Here is a 17,967-nt window from a genome sequence, read left to right on the forward strand (position 1 = left end):
GCCCACTGCAGATGCCATTAAATGGTTACTTTGGAGGGTCTGGAAACCTTTTTTTCTCTCTAACTTGTCAATTTTTTTCTATTCATAGGCATTGTCTAGAGTTTTTTGGGATGTGTTCTGGCACTAGGTGGGAGTACCTGCTAAGAGCTCACAGCTCTCTCTTCCCATGAAAGTTCTGACATGTCTCCCTCTTCCCCCTTCAAATAAACGCCCTCTCTGAAGGATTGGCTGGAGGAGGCAACATTCCACTATGGAGTTAATCTTCCCATCATTGGGGGGAGAATTACCACAGGGAAGTCCTGATATCGGTGTGGAGTTACACATCTAATGCTCCCTGGGATTCCTGCTCCAAAGGTAACTCTAATTAATTCTAAATGAGAAATTCTCCTGGCTCCATTAAAGATGACATCTGCGGGAACACCGGTGGCACATGGAGGTTGGGAGCTATTAGTGCAGGAATAACAATGGATTATGCACATTCCCTGGAGAGATCCAAAGAAATAAATACACTTTGCTATCACAGGCTCCAGCAAACGTCTAAGTAACAGAAATCAGATTAAATATCAGAACACATCAGCGTTAGAGTACAGCCAGCAAAGCAGAGGTGGGACTGGGCAGAGAAGTCACCAGGGAGGAAAATGCCCTGACCACAGGCTCTGTTTGCTTTGGGCACAGCCAAGGGGACACAACAGAATTTACTTCAAATACATAGCTATTATAAAAGGGGAATTTTCACTATTTGAGAAATTAAGAAAGGGCACAAGGCACTGCTCCTGGATATCAGTTTATACAGAAAATAGGAGCAAAGTATTCTACTCTGAGAGCACCACAAAGCATTACTTTGGTCACAGACCTCCTGGTGCTGTTAATACTAAAGGGCAGTCGAGTAAAACTGATGTTCACAACAAAGATGCAACCTCAGAGTAGAGAAAACCTACTTGAAAACACAATCCTATTTACAGACTGCTTGGTTTGCTGCACTTTTTGCTTGTGAAGATAAAAATCTCTGATAGCACAACTCAAGGCCAGAAGGTCTGCTAGACATAGTCGTATTTTGAAGGGTATGGGCGTCTCCCATCCTCACTTCGAGGAGCTTCTTCATATCCCACACCCTTCCTGGTCTTTGGGTCAGCTTCATACCCCGAGCCAACCTTGTAGGGCCCCGTCCTGTAGGAGATGTTCCGGCCCGAGGCGTTGTAGGACACGGCTTTGTAGCTGCAAGAGACACAAGAGGAACATCAGCCTCTGCAGGGGCTGTGACTGCCCAACACTGCACCCTGTGCTCATGGTGGGTTTTAGGGAACTCTGTGCTGTGTCATCACTTGGAGGCACTCAGAGAGCTCAGCCCACCATCCATGGAAAGCCACAAGTCCCTTTCAGATTCTTTCATAAACTTGTATTTTCTTTCCCTTAAGTAAACCATTTGTGGAGTGATGGACTCCCCCTGCAGTAACTGGATATTTTGGGGTACAAATTCCTGGTGATGTTACACCATCCCTGGAAGTGTTCCAAGCCAGGTTGGACAAGGCTTGGATCTACCTGGTCTATGGAAGGTTTCTACCAGGATCTACCCGATCTATGGAATGCAAAGGGCTTTAGGTCCCTCCCAACCCAAACCACTCTGGAATTTTACAATTCCATGTAAATCATGGCTCAGCTGATGCAATCTACCCCTGCTAATAATCTGCTGTGCAACCTGCAATTCATGGGCCTGAATCTACCAGCACAGTGCAAATGTCACATTTTGAGGTTGGTTCTCATGTCCTCTCTGTTCGAGTGTGAGTCACAGGGTCAGGGAGGGCAAATGCTCACTTTGGACCCATGGTGGGCAGCTCACTAATCTTGGACTTCAGGTACTGGTGGCCTTGGCAGTGCTGAATTAATGGCTGGACTCTGATTTTAAAGGGCTTTTCCAGACTAAAGGACTCTGTGTTTCCATCACCAGGAGAACTATCGTGACGGGGGTGTCAGACATCCACACATCCTGGGCCAGCTGTGGGACATCTGGGCACCCAAGGTTTCCTGCAATACCTTCCCATGTCCACCCAGCTCAGCTTACCGGGATTCTTCTGGGACGAGCCCTTTGCAAGCAAGGCACATCATGATGCCTCCCACGAGGGCCAGGCCCCCTGCCACCCATCCGACAAAGAGGGCAGAGCCAAAGGTGTACCTGCAAAACAGGCGTGGCTGGTTAGGGTGTGACAGGTCCTGTCTGCTGCTGCCCAGACACATTGGACACAGAACACTCCCTCTGGCCCTGCAGTTGTACCCAGAAGTCCCCAGAAGTCCCACCTGCCGTCTGAACCACAATAACCTCCCTATCTCATTCTTGAGCTGTAAGAATAGAGACATCCCAGCCCATTTGCTTGTCTCCAGCCCAGACTCTATCTCCTAAGAATAATCTTCCAGGTCCTGCAACCATCCCAACATACTCCCAGAGTTTGCCAATCCTTCAGCAGTAGCTCTGAGGGAGATTTCCACGGTGTAGCACGCAGAGCCAGCTGAGCACCCACCTGTTCTGGACGTTCTGCATTCCCTGGTACATGTTGGTGGTGGACATCCAGAAGTTTGTGACCAGCATGTTGGCAAACACGGACACTCCAGTGATGGCACACAGGCCTGAGAGGGGACAGAAGGACAGACTGAGAGCCACACAGTGCAAGAAGTCACCTGGAGCCTCAGGGAAGCATCTCACACCTCTGGAAAGGTGGGTGAGACACTACTCTGTGGCCTTCAGCACAAAGGGGGACCCACAATGTGTTACATTTTTCTTCCAGGTTTTCCTTGCATTTAAAATGCAACATCGGGAATACAATATTGCACAACACACTCCCAAGTCAGACCAGCAGGAATTTTTCTCCTGGTGTGTTTTGTCACACAAATGAGTTTAACAAACAGGTCATTGTACAAAACACCCAGTAGTTCATTTTAAACATTTGTTTTACAGCAAAAAACATGGACCAAAAATTCCCTGACAGATGTTTTTAATGGGAAAACACACTCTCTGTCACATGAAGGAGGAGATGTCTTTGGTTCACAGCCTGTTTATCACCAGATGTGGAAGACCAGCCCCAGGAGGAGGGAAGTCCTTCCATTCATCCAAACACGGGATGTCTGGGACAGCCATCCCTGACAATCCTGGCAGCAATGTCAACCTTTGGTTTTCCTCAGCAGAGGAATTCACAGAACACTTGAACATGGAATCACAGACTGATTTGGGTTGGAAGGGACCTTAAAGACCAAGGGTAGGTAGGAGCTGGGGTGTCCAGAAGAGCTGAAGTCCAGAACTTTTGGCAAAAAACCTTCACATGACAGTTTTGCTTTGCTCTTCCTTCCACAGTGTCCAAGGCCAGGCTGGATGGGGCTTGGAGCCCTGGTCCAGTGGAAGGTGTCCCTGCCCATGGCAGTGGTGGAACTGGATGATTTTTAAGGTCCTTCCAACCCAACCCACTCCATGAGTCTAAAATGATAGATGTAAAATACAAAATTAAAGCTGTATGGCAGAAGGTGGTTTCCTCTTTCCAGCTTATACTTTTTGAAGTTGTGTTGAATGTCTCAAATCCCAGCAAAAGTATTGGGGTTTGAGGGATTTTAAATAGGGACATTCTCCTTCTCTTTGTTAGGATATAGATTTCATTTGACTCTTATCTCAAAAATAATGTAGGAAAACATGTAAATAATGTATTAAGCTTTTGCACTTTTGAGGAAGCTGGGCATTCCTGAAGCCTTGCAGGCTGGTATTTAAAACCTACAAACCAGGCTACAACAACCCCAGGCATCTTCCTAAAATTATAATGGATAAAGCCTGAAACTGAAAAAAATATTCGATATAAATAAAGGCTATAATAATATATGGCAACAACATATATAAAACAAATCAAGAGATATACTTCCTTTTCCATCTGTGGGATGTTTTTTCAGCCTTCCATGTTTTGTCCATACAAACTTCTGGTTTCCAGAGATATTTTTGTTCCCTAATCAAAGGTAAAAACCACTTGACCCCAGGAAATCAGGCTGAAGGACAATGCCAATAACTTCAGAAATACACCAAGACTTGCCCAGTTCCCAATTCCAGGGAAATGCAAAGCCTTCCATGTGGAAGACACGACAGTTCCCACTTACCAGCAATGATGAACATGATGCCAGAGGTCAGGGTCATGTTGGCTTTGGCAGTATCCTCCATGCTCCCGATCCGGATGCATTTCAGAGCAAAAATGCACACGAGGAGGCCAAGGATTCCCAGGACAATCCCCACGATCATGAGGGCCCTCACAGCCTGGAACATCGCTGCAAAACAAACAGCAAGAGCCTCGCTGAGTGGCTGAAATGGGATTTGCCAGTCTGGGGGATTTTCAAAGATTGCCTCTGTCTGAAAATAGAAATATTAAAGCAGAAAACCTTGGAAAATGGGCACTGGATCTGCTCCATATTATCTGGGGCACCTCTGGAAGTGCGGCTGTTTGACTTAACTTCCCAAAGAATGTGATGGTTTAGGCAGCATTTTTTTAGAAATGTTCAATAGCAGCAGTTGTGAAATTCATGGAGAAGAGTTAGTGAGGAGCTGGGATAAGCATGGATTGTTCCATAACCACAGTGGTTGAGAAAGGGCCCTTCTTTCCTCCCCAGTCAGCAATGGAAGCAGACAGCTCCACCCACCTATCCAGGATATTTCCAACTACTGCATGACTCAAAATGCAGTTCTACATATTCCTGCTTCCCAGTAAAGCACGTGGAAAAGAGGAAAATCACTTTGACAAATTTTACACAGAGAGAAGGAGAGAGAATCAAAGCTTTGGTAACCATCTCCCTCACCACATCCTTCCCAGGGTTGTTTGGAACATCAGTCCTGGATAAATCTGTCCATGTTCATGAATAAAACATCCAAATACCCCATCCTGAATTTGTGCAGCAGTATGCCATGAGCTGGGAATGCTGATGGGTCATGCCCATGGGAGTTGAGGCCTGAAGGAGGCAAAAACCTTTCAGACTTCTCTTGGGTGGAGTAGAAAAGTAAAAGGAGAAGTAAAGGGAACCTTGCACCTTTAAAACTGGAGAAGTGGTGGAAGAGTACTTGAATACCAAGGTGATTCTCTAATAAGGTAGCACATATACCTTCTTTTTCCAGACACTTCCCCTCCCTACTTGTGCACAAGTCCCTGGCAGAGACAGGAAGGCGGCAGAGCCCTGGAAGGGGTGCTGGGAAGTATTTCAAGGGCTGTTGGGATTTGGTTGGGACACTTTGCAGCCTCTCCTAACCCTGCCACGCGCTCCCACAGCCCTGGGTCTGGCTTTGGTGCTCCCCAAGCATGATTTCCCCTCTTCAGGGAAGAGAAAGTGGGCTCATGATGGAGTGAAACAGGTGGAAAACACATTCCACAGCCTCAGGGACTTCTCTGCCCTGTCTGGCTCCCCTTTGCTGGGTGACCACGTGCCCAAGGGTGCAGGGGAGCACAGAGCCCTTGCACAGGTTGGGAGCAGGGTCTGTAAACCCTTCCAAGGAGGGTGCTGGGTGCCTGGGTGGCTCTCCTGCCCGGTGGGGTGTCAGGAAGCGGAGCAGAACTGCGCTGGCACCGTGGCGCACACAGAAGCGGGCGGGCTGCCATTCCCCAGGCCAGGAATACACCACCTTCTCCCATCCAGCAGTCCCACTGCCTCAGCTCTTATGACTCAATTTGCCCTTATCAGCTGATAACGAGTGCTAACGAGCCGGGGGTTTTCAATCTCCCATTCATCAGCCCCCAGGTAGGAGCTCATTAGTTATGATCCATCAGGGAATGGCGGATACGGCTTATCAGCCCTCAGAGGTTGTTCCGCAGCACCTGATGGGAAGCAGAAAGAGGAGGAAATTTCAATCTTCGTTTGTCTTTGCATCAACCAAAGTTTCTTTGCAAATGCTTTTGTTTCAGGGCAGGCAGGAAAGGCTGATAATTCAAGACCATGGATCATGGTGGAAGCTCCTTGTCCCCAAGACAGTGCTTCATTCCTGGGTGTGTCCTGCAGGTTCCTGGGTGTCATCACTGGGGTGCTTTCAACCCGTCAAACAGTGACCCGAAACAAAGATCCCACAGAGAGTTTGTTGGTTCTCAGGAGAGATGTTCCCAGTGCCTTGAGTGCCCATGGAAGGACGCAACAGGCAGGGCCAAGCCAAGCAGCCAAGGATGCTCCACTTTTGCTGGAGCGCTGTTGTGAATCTCCATCAAAAGGAGCTGTTGGAAAGGGGAGGGAGAGGAGCACAGCAGGACATGACAGAAAAAAATGTTAGATAACCATCAGCAGCCATTCCTGCCCCCATGAGACAGAGTTCTGCACCGTCTCGACTAAGAGATGGAAAGGAGAAAGAAGTTGTTTCTGCTGTGGCATGAAGACCTCTCCACTTGGCTCATGGGACTTGAAGTGGGAGCTGTTTGGAAAGGCAGCACTGCCGTTTCAAGGGAATTTTGGCATCCATTGAAAGTCCTTTGAAAAGAGCTGTTTTTCCAAAGGTGAATGACCTCTGCTTGGAGGAAGGAGTGGAAGGGCTTAGACAAACAAAGTGGGAGACTAAGGAAAAGTGGTATCAGGAGCAGTAGGAAGCAAACAGCCCTGGAGTTACAAAACCTGCCTTTCACACACACCTTTTCGTGAGAGAGGATAACCTGGCTTCCATACAAGGGCTGGTGTTCCATAACAAGGGAATAGCAAAAGCACCAACAGAAACAGCTTCTCCACCAAAATAAATACCAGTGATGTGAAACCACTGCCTGCATCCCTGTTTTCCAGAGGTAAAGGAAACTGGATAGTCATCTTCCTCCCCCATGTGAGTGGTAGGAGGTGAGTGAGGTAAGACAACTTCAAGTAATTTAAATGACCATCACCTGCATTTCTGTTGCTAATATGTAATAAAATGACTTTATGACCAGTAAAAATTGATGGGATATAGAAATTTTAGGAAAATTAAGTACATTCCAGCAGGTGTTTAAGTTAAGCAAATTCCAGCAGGGACATTTTTTCTGTATGTTTGAAGGAATTTAACAATTAATTGGATTCATAAAGATAACACTGACAGGATATCTCTAACGACAGAAATTGTTTGCAAGTGCTTTGCGCATTTCTTCATTGCCATATTACTTAAAAATAACTGAAAAAGTAAAATCCTGATTGGGATAAATTGACATCAAAATGATGGTTCCCATTTTCTTATGGCTCATTTAAAACACAATCACCTGCCTGTGGCATTATGAAGAGATAGTGGTCAACATTTTGTAGAGATAGTTGGATAAATCTAATTTTTAGTCTTTAAAAGAAATATTCCCACGGGAGAGGTGACTCTAAATATCAGGTTTGCTCTTCCAAATGGGAAGGAATTTACCTGGCAATCCTGAAGCTGGGTACACAGAGACACATTTATTCCATGGCACCCCTCAGAGAGTCACAGGTCCTCAGTGAAGCTTGAGGGCATCCCTGAAGATGGCATCCCTGAGGATACAGGACTGGAACCCACATCACACTTGGATCAACTGTTGCAGAAGGCCCATGCACAGAGGTGCTTGCTTGGACCTTTTCGTGATTATGCACCAGGAGTGAAAACACTCCCAGGGCCAAATTTACTGATGGGCTGAGAGCACTGCAATACTCTCACATGCAGTGGGGTAGGAAAAACATCTCTTTTGGGAACATTAGCAAGCAAGCAGGACAGCCATACGCCTCTGCACTCTGCTTCTGTAGGTACTAACACTGCCCAGCTGATGGGCAGTGACTGAACACACCTTTCCCCTTTGTGCCCTTCCTACCCGCGCCTCTCATGGGCAGATTTCTCCCATTCCAGTTCTATCTTTGGAAAAACAGTACATTTCAATTATTTCCATATACATTGCGATTATTTCCATTATCCTATGACACAACACAATTGCATACAGCCCTTTTCCTTGTGTTTCCATTCTAAGGGACAATACCTAGAGGGTTAAACAGCCTCGCTCTCCTCACCTCAGTGGAGCTGTGCTGATTTATGCCAGCAGTGGTGCTGAACCCATGATGCTCACCCAGAGATCCCCCACACATGCTCCAGGCTGTAACCCCCACCAGTAACCCCCACCACAAAAATCATTTTGACAACAAATATACTCCTATTTTTATACTCATAACATCACACTGGAAATGTTATTCCTCGCAAAGTGCTTTAAGATTCCTGCTCCTCCTTTCAGATGAAAACTGTGCAGAGCTCCAGGAGAGCCCCTGGGTGACACCTGGAGTGTTTTTGCCCCTACCTGGCAGCCCAAGGATAGTGAAATACGGCCGACACTCCGTGAAGCCGGAGCTCTGCCGCACGCAGCTCCTCCACAGCCCCTGGTACTGGAACACGGCCGTGACCGGGTTGTCATACAGGTCCTGCGTGCTCCACGTGTCCATGGCCGTGGCCATGATGCTCCCCGCAATGCCCAGCGATGACACGAGGAACCCCATCACCTGGCAGATGGTGGTGGACATGGTGCGTCCCCGGAGAGCGGAGGTGGCACGGCCCCGAGGGAGCTGCAGTCCTAATGGGGCACCAGAGTCCTCTTGCCTGAGCCACCAGCAGTGCAGCTGCTCTTATCAGATGCTTTCCATTGAGCGCTGTTTGCTCAAAGTGTTTTTGCAAGATAGTCCAGTTTCACTCTCACTGCCGGGGAGGTTTGTGGCGGCAGGGCTTGGAGATAGGAGCTTTTGTCCTTTAGAAGTGCTTGTCCTTCCACGTTTAAGCAGCCACGCTCTGCCGGGTGTTGGGTAACCCACTTGGGGCTTGGCCACCCCCTGAAACCCTTTGCTGCCCATTGGGCTTCTCCTGCTTGCTTGTCACGGGGCAAGGACCATGTCCCCAGGGGAATTCAGCACCTGCCCCGGGCCACCACCTCCCCATCCCTCTGTTGATGCCACCAGACAATGTGTCCCCCGTGGAGGTGTCCTCACAAGAGGCACAATGAGAGACAGGGCTCTGTCAGAGTTGTGGGGCCACCAGCCCAGCCCAGGGGTGTGGCTGCTCCTTGCAGTGCCCTCGGCCACCACTGAACTTCCACTGGATGCTGACCATAGCACAACCCAGGGCGCCAAGCCAAGAGCCCCAAACTAATCCAGAAAAGCTCCTCCAGCCCTGTTCTCCACCCGCCCACATCCCCACTGCCATCACAGTGAAACCCATGTGGGAGGGAGGAGAGCACAGGGAGCACTGGGAAATGGCCTTTCTGAGGGGGTGCTTGTCCGTGTTGACTGGAGGGATGGTCCTGGGAAAGGGATGGGGGATGTAAAAAGTGGGAAATTCATTATCACAGTGGAGAGGTGGGCTGGGCTCGTGGGAGCAACATAAATCCACTGTGCCACGCTGCCAATGGAGTCAGTGAGGTACAAGGGCCTTCCAGGCTTTACACTCAGCCATTCTCATCCAGTATCTCCCTCCAAACAATTTACTTCAGTCCTGACCTAGAAGCAAATTCCTACTTTAAACTGTCCATACCACAGGCACCATCCACAGCAGCACCTGGATGTGAAGCCATGTGAAACCACCAGGAAGAGAGGAAAGGCTTATTTGTGTCCGTGAGGAGCTACAGTGGTGTTATTACACTCTGGATATTGCTCCTGCCTTCTGGAGAACAACCATCCAGGACATCCCTTGGCTTGTGGGGCTCTGCTGGGGCAGCCAGAGCACAATTCCATGTCTGGTGGCAATCACAGCCCTCTCAGGTCAGGCACAAGATGTCTTTGCTTCTATCAGTTTTATTCAAATGTCATCATTTTCACTCATTTTGGCAAGTTTATATATCACAGGAAGGGTCAGTTCTGACCTATCTACAGTTGCCAGCAAAATGATAAAATGAATAAAAACCATGAAAGAGAACCCTCAAGAGCCAGAGGTCGTAAAGACCTGTTCATCCTCTGTGAATGACAAGGAATGATGAGGAAATTCCTTATTTTGGATAATGATCTGTGATAGATCAGTGCTGGAGAATACTTAGAAGCTGAGACAACAACTAGGGATGAGAAGGACCTGGAAGATAGAAGGACAAAAAGTACTAAAATGTGGTCAGTTCTCCATCCCATCCTTTCTGGTCCCACAGCCAGAACTGTGTCCCAGCCTAGAAAATCTGGTTTTATCGAAGCCCTGATGCTCCTCAGCAGCTCTCCAAGATGACTCCTGTCCTTCCCATGCCCCAGGACTCACCTCGTTTCTGGCCATCTAGTGGTAAGAGCCCACATCCCTTTTCCTGGGCTGAACCTCGTCAGAACACGTCAGAGGGAGCGATATTCCTTTGAGACATAACCCCTATTCCCAAGTGCATGCAACAGTGCACAGAGAAACGAACCCATAGACTGATCATAGCTAAAAATAACCCCTGGGGAGGAAAAGGGAAGGAAAGGGGGAGAATTAAATGGGTGAACATATTTTTTCCACCCTTTTTTTTTCCCCAAACACCTCTGCCAACTTTTAAATGATTGGTTTTTTTCTGCTCAGTTGGACATCTGGGTGGTTGCAGGAATATCGGTGGTGGTGGCCCTTCCATCCCTATATCCACATTTGCTTTGGTGGGAGGGGACGCACCACTCCTTCCTCCAACCTGGCTGCTGGTTCCAGCTGCATGCAGCAGGAGCTGCTCTTCAAACCAACAGGGACCTTTTCTTCTCCTTCTCCAGTGTTTCACATCCCAAGCTCTGCTGATCCCCCCAAGACACCTGTTGGAAAGAGGGCCATCCCTGGATGTGCCCATGTCCAGTCTGTCACCTCAGTAACCTTTCCTTCAGAATGGAATTTTCCCCTGTGGATGGAGATGCTGTTTCTCATCACGGCTCTTACTCAGGGACATCAAAACCCCAGAGCAATGGTGGAGCAGTCAAAAAACATCATCAAAATCTCCGGGTGTGCAGGAAAGTCCAGGAGAACCAGCCTGGCTTTGATTTGCAGGGCCAGATGGAATCATGTCTCCAAAGAAGAGAAACCAACACAAGGCTGGACATACCCCACTCATATGGTGTCCCCAAAAATGGAGCCAAGGAAGGAATTTTGCTGCTGATGGTCATGCTGCAGTCCTCAGTTAAGAGTTAAACACCCATCCGTGCTCAGCACTCCACATGTTGTCATCTTTGAATAATTGTTGTTGTCTGGGGGGCTTCTGTTTGCTCTTCCCTAAAAGTATTGGCTGAAGTGTCCTCCAGCCATCCCACTGCCATTTCTCCTGCTCTGACTAGAACATACTTGAAAGAGTGGGAATTCAAAACTCCCACATCTTCCTCAGTGGATGCTTGAAGAAGAGTTCTGGAGACAAAATCTGAACTTGTTTCCTTCCCAACCCTTCCCCAGCACATTTCCTTTGCCTTTCTCAAATATTCATATTTTAAGCTTATTTTTAATGGTTGTTTCTGAGCTGCCCATGATATGGAAAAATACATTCATCCCATTTTCCCATATAACAGAAGATCCCCTCAGAGTTTCGTCTGAACTGTTGGCTCAGAGCACAACCCAAGAAGGGGATGGGTGAGACGAAAGCTGTGGAGCAAGTCTGAGCATCTTCACCACAACCTGATGCTCATCTCCAGCCACTCCATGGAGATGACCACAGCCAGGATTGGTTTCTCTCCAAGCAATCTGTGGATTGTCTCCAGCAGCTGAATGCTTGGCCAGAGGGTTTCCCAATCCACGTGGAAATTCTGAGCTGTGTCTGAGGAAGGGGAATGATGAGGCTGCAGCTCACCAAGGAGCAGAAAACAGAGCTCCCACTGAGCATTGGGACAGCCCCGGTGGCTTACCCAAATGAGGAAAAGAAGGGGGCTTTGTGGCCACTCCCCTGTGCCCCTTTATTCCAGCTCATAGTTGCTTTATCTCTCCAGGCGTTGACTCTGTGTTATCTCAAAACCGGTCCCTGGGCCCAGGCAGCTCCTGAATGTTATCGCCGCCTCTCCCACAAAAATCACCTCCAGCTCATGTTTGCTCTCAAATTTGCAAACACTGCTCACACCCTGCCAGCTGCTTACACCAGCCCAGCCTGCTCAGGCCCAGACTAAGCAAACCCACCCTTCTCTTCCTGCCCCTCCATTGCTGGGACCACCTCAGGGTTCGTGAGTGTGGTCCACAATAAGAAGGGCTGAATGGCCTTTCTGGAATTCAGATAGGGAAGTGGGTCATGGAAGGACCCCATCCCAGCTCAGATCCACACCACTGGGGGGAGTCAAGAGGGATCTCAGTAGGGACCTCAGAGGGTCCCTGGGGTGCATGAGGCTGAACTTGCCTACACATCTATGAGCTGTAGCCCAGCCCCAAATCTCCACAGCCTTGCTCCTTTCTCTTCTGGTCCTCATCTCCAATCCCTTAGGATTTTTTTTACCTTGTCTCTCATCCTTTCATGGTCTAAAGGCACAAAATAACAAATGTGACACATGTACTCAGCTCCCTGCCACCTCCTCCCCTGGTAGGATATATCAAGTCTCCAGCCTACCTGGACCACCTAAATCCTTCTGCAGCCAAAACTTGACTTCTAAAAAGACTTTCAGCAGGTTACAGCAGTTGCCTGCAGATGTTTCAAAATTCAGAGCTGACCTGGCTGGGTGAAAGGATTTCAAGCCGCAAACAGACCTTGAAAGAGACTCTGCCCTGGCCATCACTAGTGGAGGACCATGACATGGCAATTAGCACTTCCCATCCTTACAAGCTTTGGGCATGGAACAATTCCAGGGAGCAGAGATGCTGTCGCCTTGGCCAGTGGCTGCCCTGTCTCCAAAATCAGGTTTTTTTGCTATGGTTACGCCACAAAATGGTTGTGGGTTGTATGAAATTAAAGAAAACTTTGTCAGAGCATCGATATAGAAGGGAAAAATCCAGAGAAGACAATGTTGATGCTTCCTATGGATGAATTCTCCTCAGGAAACATCTATGCACTGCTGCTACCCTGCACCAGCCAAATTGAAATTTATGGAAAATCTGGGCAGTTTTGGTTGCATTCCCATGGGCTCTTTTCTCTCTGAGCACTCTAAGAACATGGGCATTTTTATCATTTGGAGAAGTTGAACAAGTTGCTCCCAGACTGTCAAAGTTTGCTATTGGAAAAGCAAGAATATTCTCCTGTTTCAAGCCAACAACCCTTTGGTCCACAGCAGAGAGATATCTCAGCCCTTCTGACGGGGTAAAAAGGGCTTTGGACCTGAAGGAAAAATGTCCTCGGAAAAATTGCTGAAGAAGGCTCCCTGAATAGGTGTGGAAAAAAGACACCAACACAGACACCAGGGAAATCACTGCCCATGCAATTGTAGCTTAGCAAGGTTGGGAGAAACTGCAAAATTCTTCTCTGAGCAGAAATCACCTCATGATCGCCACACAAGGTGAAACTACCAGCCTTGTCCAGCTCAGCTCTTGCTATTTATCCCTTATTTGTGTGCTCAGTTTCCAACTATGTCCTCCAGACCATCTCACGCCAAAGCAAGGAGCAAAAAATAACAGGAGAAAGCAAAATCAGAACAAATATGTCCAGTCCTCCAGTGCCACATTTCACCAGAGAGTGACTGTTTATAGCTGAGCAGCCAGAGCCATAAACTGCCTGGGTAATTCCTCATTTCTATCTATTATCTTGATTTTTCCTCAATCTATTTGAAATTAAAATTCACAACTAAATTGAAGATAGATGATGGGCAAGGCAAGTTTAATCTTTGCTGTGGGAGCGAGGGATTGAGGTGAAAAAAACCTTAGAACCCAAAACTTCCTCGATGTGCTCAGGTCACCTCGCTGCTTTGCCAGAGTCCTATTATTTTTATTCACTCTGGCACTATTGTTCCCAATATAAATTGCCATTGTCAGGATAATAAATAGGGGTTGATAATGGAAATGCTGACAAACCATTAACTCTGGGGTAGTTTGTGAGGGGGGTTTCATGGGGATCAAGGTGCCACACACTTAAAATAAACACGGGGATGATGCACTTAAATAGTATCTGAACAAATTATTAATAGGATTTTTAGCATCATTTCCCCCTCCTCTGACTGGGGTGCCACCTTTGCTGGTGGTGGGTGGGAAGAAATGCCCATAGGAGACAGAGCCAATCCATAAAGCATAGCAGTGGGACGTGAGGCTTTGCTCCAGCTTCTCCAGAGACTGGAAGTGTCAGACAATCTATAACAGGACAAAAAACGGGAGCAGGGAGGGGGGTGACTACAGAAGAACAAGCCCAGTTCATTAAAAAGAAAGGGAAAAATTCCACCTCATTTTGTAGGGCAGTGCTGATAGCACTGGTCATGAAAAGGATCATTTGGGACAAAGCACATAAATATTTATATTCCCTTACACTGAGCCCACGCCATCTCCCCAACACCACTGAGGGTGAGGACAGCAACTCTGGGGGCTCAGGCATCCACCACCTTTATTTTTTATGTCTGTCCTTTATTCCTTGGGCTTTTTTTATATCCCTTTTTGTAGGTGACAGCAATAAACCTGGCAAACACAAGTGGGAATTCCACTCTAAGATGAAGGCTTCATCAGAAACCCCAATATTTAGGATAGGATGCCCATTTCTGTTTGTGGCTGGGAGGGATGCACAAAGCTGGTGAGAGGGAGCTGAGGAATCACGGAAACACAGAACCCCAGGATGGTTTTGGGTTGGAAGGAACTTTAGGGACCACCTTGTTCCACCCCCTTCTGTGGGCAGGGGCATGGACACACTGATTTCCAGCAGCCCCTCTAAACGCAGGAAAATCCTGCTAATGAAGGAAATCCATCCCCTCAACATTCCCATTTTAGAATGTTAATACACACCCAACAGACACCAGACTGGAGGTTTTAGAATTGCCAAGAAACCATCCCTAGTTTTCTGCTTTTTTTTTGTAGGGGCTGAGGTCAGTGACAAAGGTGTGAAAGAACAAAACCCTCCAAATCTCAAGTATTCTGATTTCTTCAAAGATTAGAGTAGTTCCCAGAGCTGAACACTTGAAAAGGTTAATTGCTTCTTTCATAGAGTTAGTTTTTGTGATTTTAAGCTTTTTGAGCAGAAGAACTGAGGAAGAGCTGCAAGAACTGGAAGAACTGCAGTGTCTTGTGGGAGCATCTGTGTGGGGAGGGTTTGGTTTTTACACCTCAATTTACTCCTCACATGGTAAATTTAATCTCTTTCTAAAAGGTTAGAAAAGACCTCTAAGATCAAGTCCAACCATTAACCCAGTGGGTTTTACCAACCTGTCCTGCCCTTTGCTCCCTAAGTTTTCCCTTGGAGAAGCTGCTCAGCTTTGCTGACTGGGAGCACAGCGTGTGAATGCCAGCCCTGCACAAACACCCTTCTTTGGATGTCATCCTTCAGCAGGGGACGAAACACCTCCCCAGCTGGTGTCTGAGGCCACAGCCACACTGGGTTATACTGGTTTGATTTGTGCCTCCTCTTGAGAGAAGTAATTTTTGTGCACAATGCCCTTTTCTGTGTGTTTTGGAAATGCCATTTTGCAGAAGTTCTGCCGTGATTTCCTGATATAATTGGTTTCTTCCCTCCATTCTGGCTGTATCAAAGCACAGAGGCCAGATGGGTATATGAGTCTAAGTGCCTTTTTTCTCACTGTATTAAGGCAAGAAGAAACCCCAGATAATCCTGTTGTAACCTAATTGTTTGCACCCCGAGATACTCTGGGCACAACCGGGATGGGAATTATTCCCGTGGCAGAAAAAACTGGAACCAAAGGAGAATTAGGGAGAAATCCAGCCTGGTGGTGTTAGCCCAAATAGAAATACAGTGAGCTGAACTGTGACATATCCTCTTAGGAAAGGATCTTCTCCAGTGACAAGACTATTAGTGGCTTCTGGTGGGAAGCCACACACAGCCACACAGCTGGGGCAGGAATGTGAGCCAGAGCCACCCACGGCACAGAGGACAAATTTCCGCCGTGAGCAGCCTGGACAATACCTCAGGATGCATAATCACCTGTAACGAGTTTTGCTGAAACTCAGCTTGGCCATGGGAGAGCGTTTGTCTTGAGGTATCTCCAATGACATGTTTTCCAAACAGGGTGAGCACCCGGGATCCTCTTTGGCTGAAATTTGGGCTGCCCACTGAAAATCCACCACTCCTCACACAGAGATTGTGTCCCACCCCCTCCCACCTCTTCCCTGGCACCATCGGGCCCTACCTGGCAGCCCCAGGATGGTGAAGTAGCCGCGGCACTCGGTGAAGCCGGAGCTCTCCCGGACACAGGTGCGCCAGAGGCCCTGGTAGTTGAAGACAGCCGTCACCGGGTTGTTGTACAGGTCCTGGGTGCTCCACTGGTCCATGCACGTGGAGGCGATGATGCCCCCGATGCCCAGGGCGGACACCACGAAGCCCATGGACTGGCAGATTGTCACCGACATGGTGCCAGGCGCACGGGAGCCGCGTCCTGGGCGCGCGCAAGCCTCCACAAGCCGGGTCTGGGGCGGGCAGCCAGGGCACCAGGGACTTTTAGCTGGAGGCACTGCCTACGTCACGCCAGCAGTCAAGAGAGCTCTGGGTGCACCATGCAAACCTCCCCTTGCCTTTATCTGTTTCGGTGAGATAATTTCCTTGCTCGGTACCAAGAGCCATTTGTTCCAGCTTGCTCTCTGTTTACCTTCTCCCTCCAGGCAGAGGCACGGCCGGACGGGACCAGCGGGTCCCTCTGGAGAGCTTCCACAGGAACACCAGGGCACCTCAGGAGACCAAGCACAGAGGGGCTTAAATCAGACGAAACATAAAAATTATGGAGAACCTAATCCTTTCCTGGCAAGGATGACGCTTTTGAGCCAAGTGGAGAGGTTCAGATTGGATATTAGAAAAAAATCCTTCATGGAATGTGTTGTCAAGCGTTGCCCAGGGAAGTGAGGAGTCTCCGTACCTGGTAGGATTTCACAGATGTGTGGATGTGGCACTTGGGGACATGACTGACCTGGGAGTGCTAAGGGAACAGCTGGCCTTGATGATCTTAGAGGGCTTTTCCAACCTAAATGATTCCATGATTTATTAGCATGGCTCCATCTGGCTCAACCAAAACATTTAAGCCAAGGTTAATGTATAAAAAAGGGAATCTTGTAGCAATGGGTGTTTGGGCACACCTCAGGAAGCTTGGGCTGGGAGACCACAGGAAAGGCAGCACTTGCTGAAGAGTGAAAGGTGTGAACCTGCAGTTTGTTGTGGGAGAACCAAGGGGAAAACAGACAAAGCTGCATATCCTCATTTATTATTGCTTTATACCACTCATCCAAATAGGAATTTGGACTTGTTTCCATGGACAAAGGAGGATGGCAGAGCCATCTAAGACCTGCTATAAGACCAGAGCACCCTAAGAGACCTGGCCTTATTGCAGAAAATACCTTTGTGGGGTAATGCCTCATTTGCCCATTCTGCTCCATCCCTCACCGCTTCCTTCCTAGCCCAGTTTCCCACAGGTACCAACCCGTCTGTGGTTGGAGAGGAACAAGGGATGTGCAGGAGAAGAGGAGATGAGGAGCCCTGTTTCAGCAGTGCCAGATACACAGAGCGTGTGGAGGGGTCAAGGAGGGACCTTCAGGAGAAGTGGAGTTCAGTGGGGTGACACTTAGATGGTGGAAGTGGAAGGTCGGGAGGAAGCATGAAGGAGTGGACCTCTGTCACCTGGCTGAATTCACCCTTGCTCAAGGACCCTGGAGTCTCTTCCAGATGCTTGGCCTCAATGCCTTGAGGACTTCCCTGTAAAGCTGCTTCTGAGGAAGATCCAACCTGTTGTGGGAGCAAAATCTCCCAGAGATTATATTGGTCCTGCACCTTTTTGAGAGAACCAAGCAAGGGACTGTGGGAAGTTGCCCAGTCTGTTCCCACGTCTAAAGCAGAGCAGCTCTACTCATGAAGCTCCAACGGAAATGTCACTCTCACTTAAGATCCCAGAGCCTCAATTATCAATTCCAAAAATGTTGTGTCTAATACCGATGTTTGTTACACATCATTCATGAAATTAATTCCCAATATCAAACACCAGCCAAGGAAAACACAACTCCAAACAGTCCTCAGGTTTAAA

At 48.1% G+C, this 17,967-nt stretch overlaps 1 protein-coding gene across 2 annotated transcripts; it reads right to left on the minus strand.

Moving 5' to 3' along the window:
• Window positions 1-1,037: 1,037 nt before the first annotated feature.
• On the minus strand, window positions 1,038-16,312 carry CLDN18 (claudin 18). Of its 2 annotated transcripts, none has more exons than XM_053952006.1 (5): window positions 16,093-16,312; window positions 4,123-4,287; window positions 2,514-2,619; window positions 2,060-2,170; window positions 1,038-1,215 (listed from the first exon to the last, which is right to left on the minus strand). In XM_053952006.1, the coding sequence occupies exons 1-5, from the start codon at window positions 16,310-16,312 to the stop codon at window positions 1,038-1,040; spliced, it is 780 nt and encodes a 259-aa protein (XP_053807981.1). The 2 variants fall into 2 exon arrangements, with proteins under 2 accessions (XP_053807981.1, XP_053807980.1); XM_053952005.1 differs by lacking the exon at window positions 16,093-16,312 and adding an exon at window positions 8,244-8,463.
• Between the last annotated feature and the right edge of the window lie 1,655 nt (window positions 16,313-17,967).

This window comes from Vidua chalybeata, chromosome 10 (assembly GCF_026979565.1).
Source record: "Vidua chalybeata isolate OUT-0048 chromosome 10, bVidCha1 merged haplotype, whole genome shotgun sequence".
Lineage (NCBI taxonomy): Eukaryota > Metazoa > Chordata > Aves > Passeriformes > Viduidae > Vidua > Vidua chalybeata.

Excerpts from the sequence above, each read along its gene's own strand:
- CLDN18 (XM_053952006.1), bottom strand. The coding sequence starts at position 16,312 with ATGTCGGTGACAATCTGCCAGTCCATGGGCTTCGTGGTGTCCGCCCTG. Across the intron at positions 2,620-4,122 it reads CATCATGTTCATCATTGCTG|GCCTGTGTGCCATCACTGGA; the intron begins GTAAGTGGGAAC and ends GTCCCCTCTCAG. Across the intron at positions 2,171-2,513 it reads ATGCAGAACGTCCAGAACAG|GTACACCTTTGGCTCTGCCC; the intron begins GTGGGTGCTCAG and ends CCTGTTTTGCAG.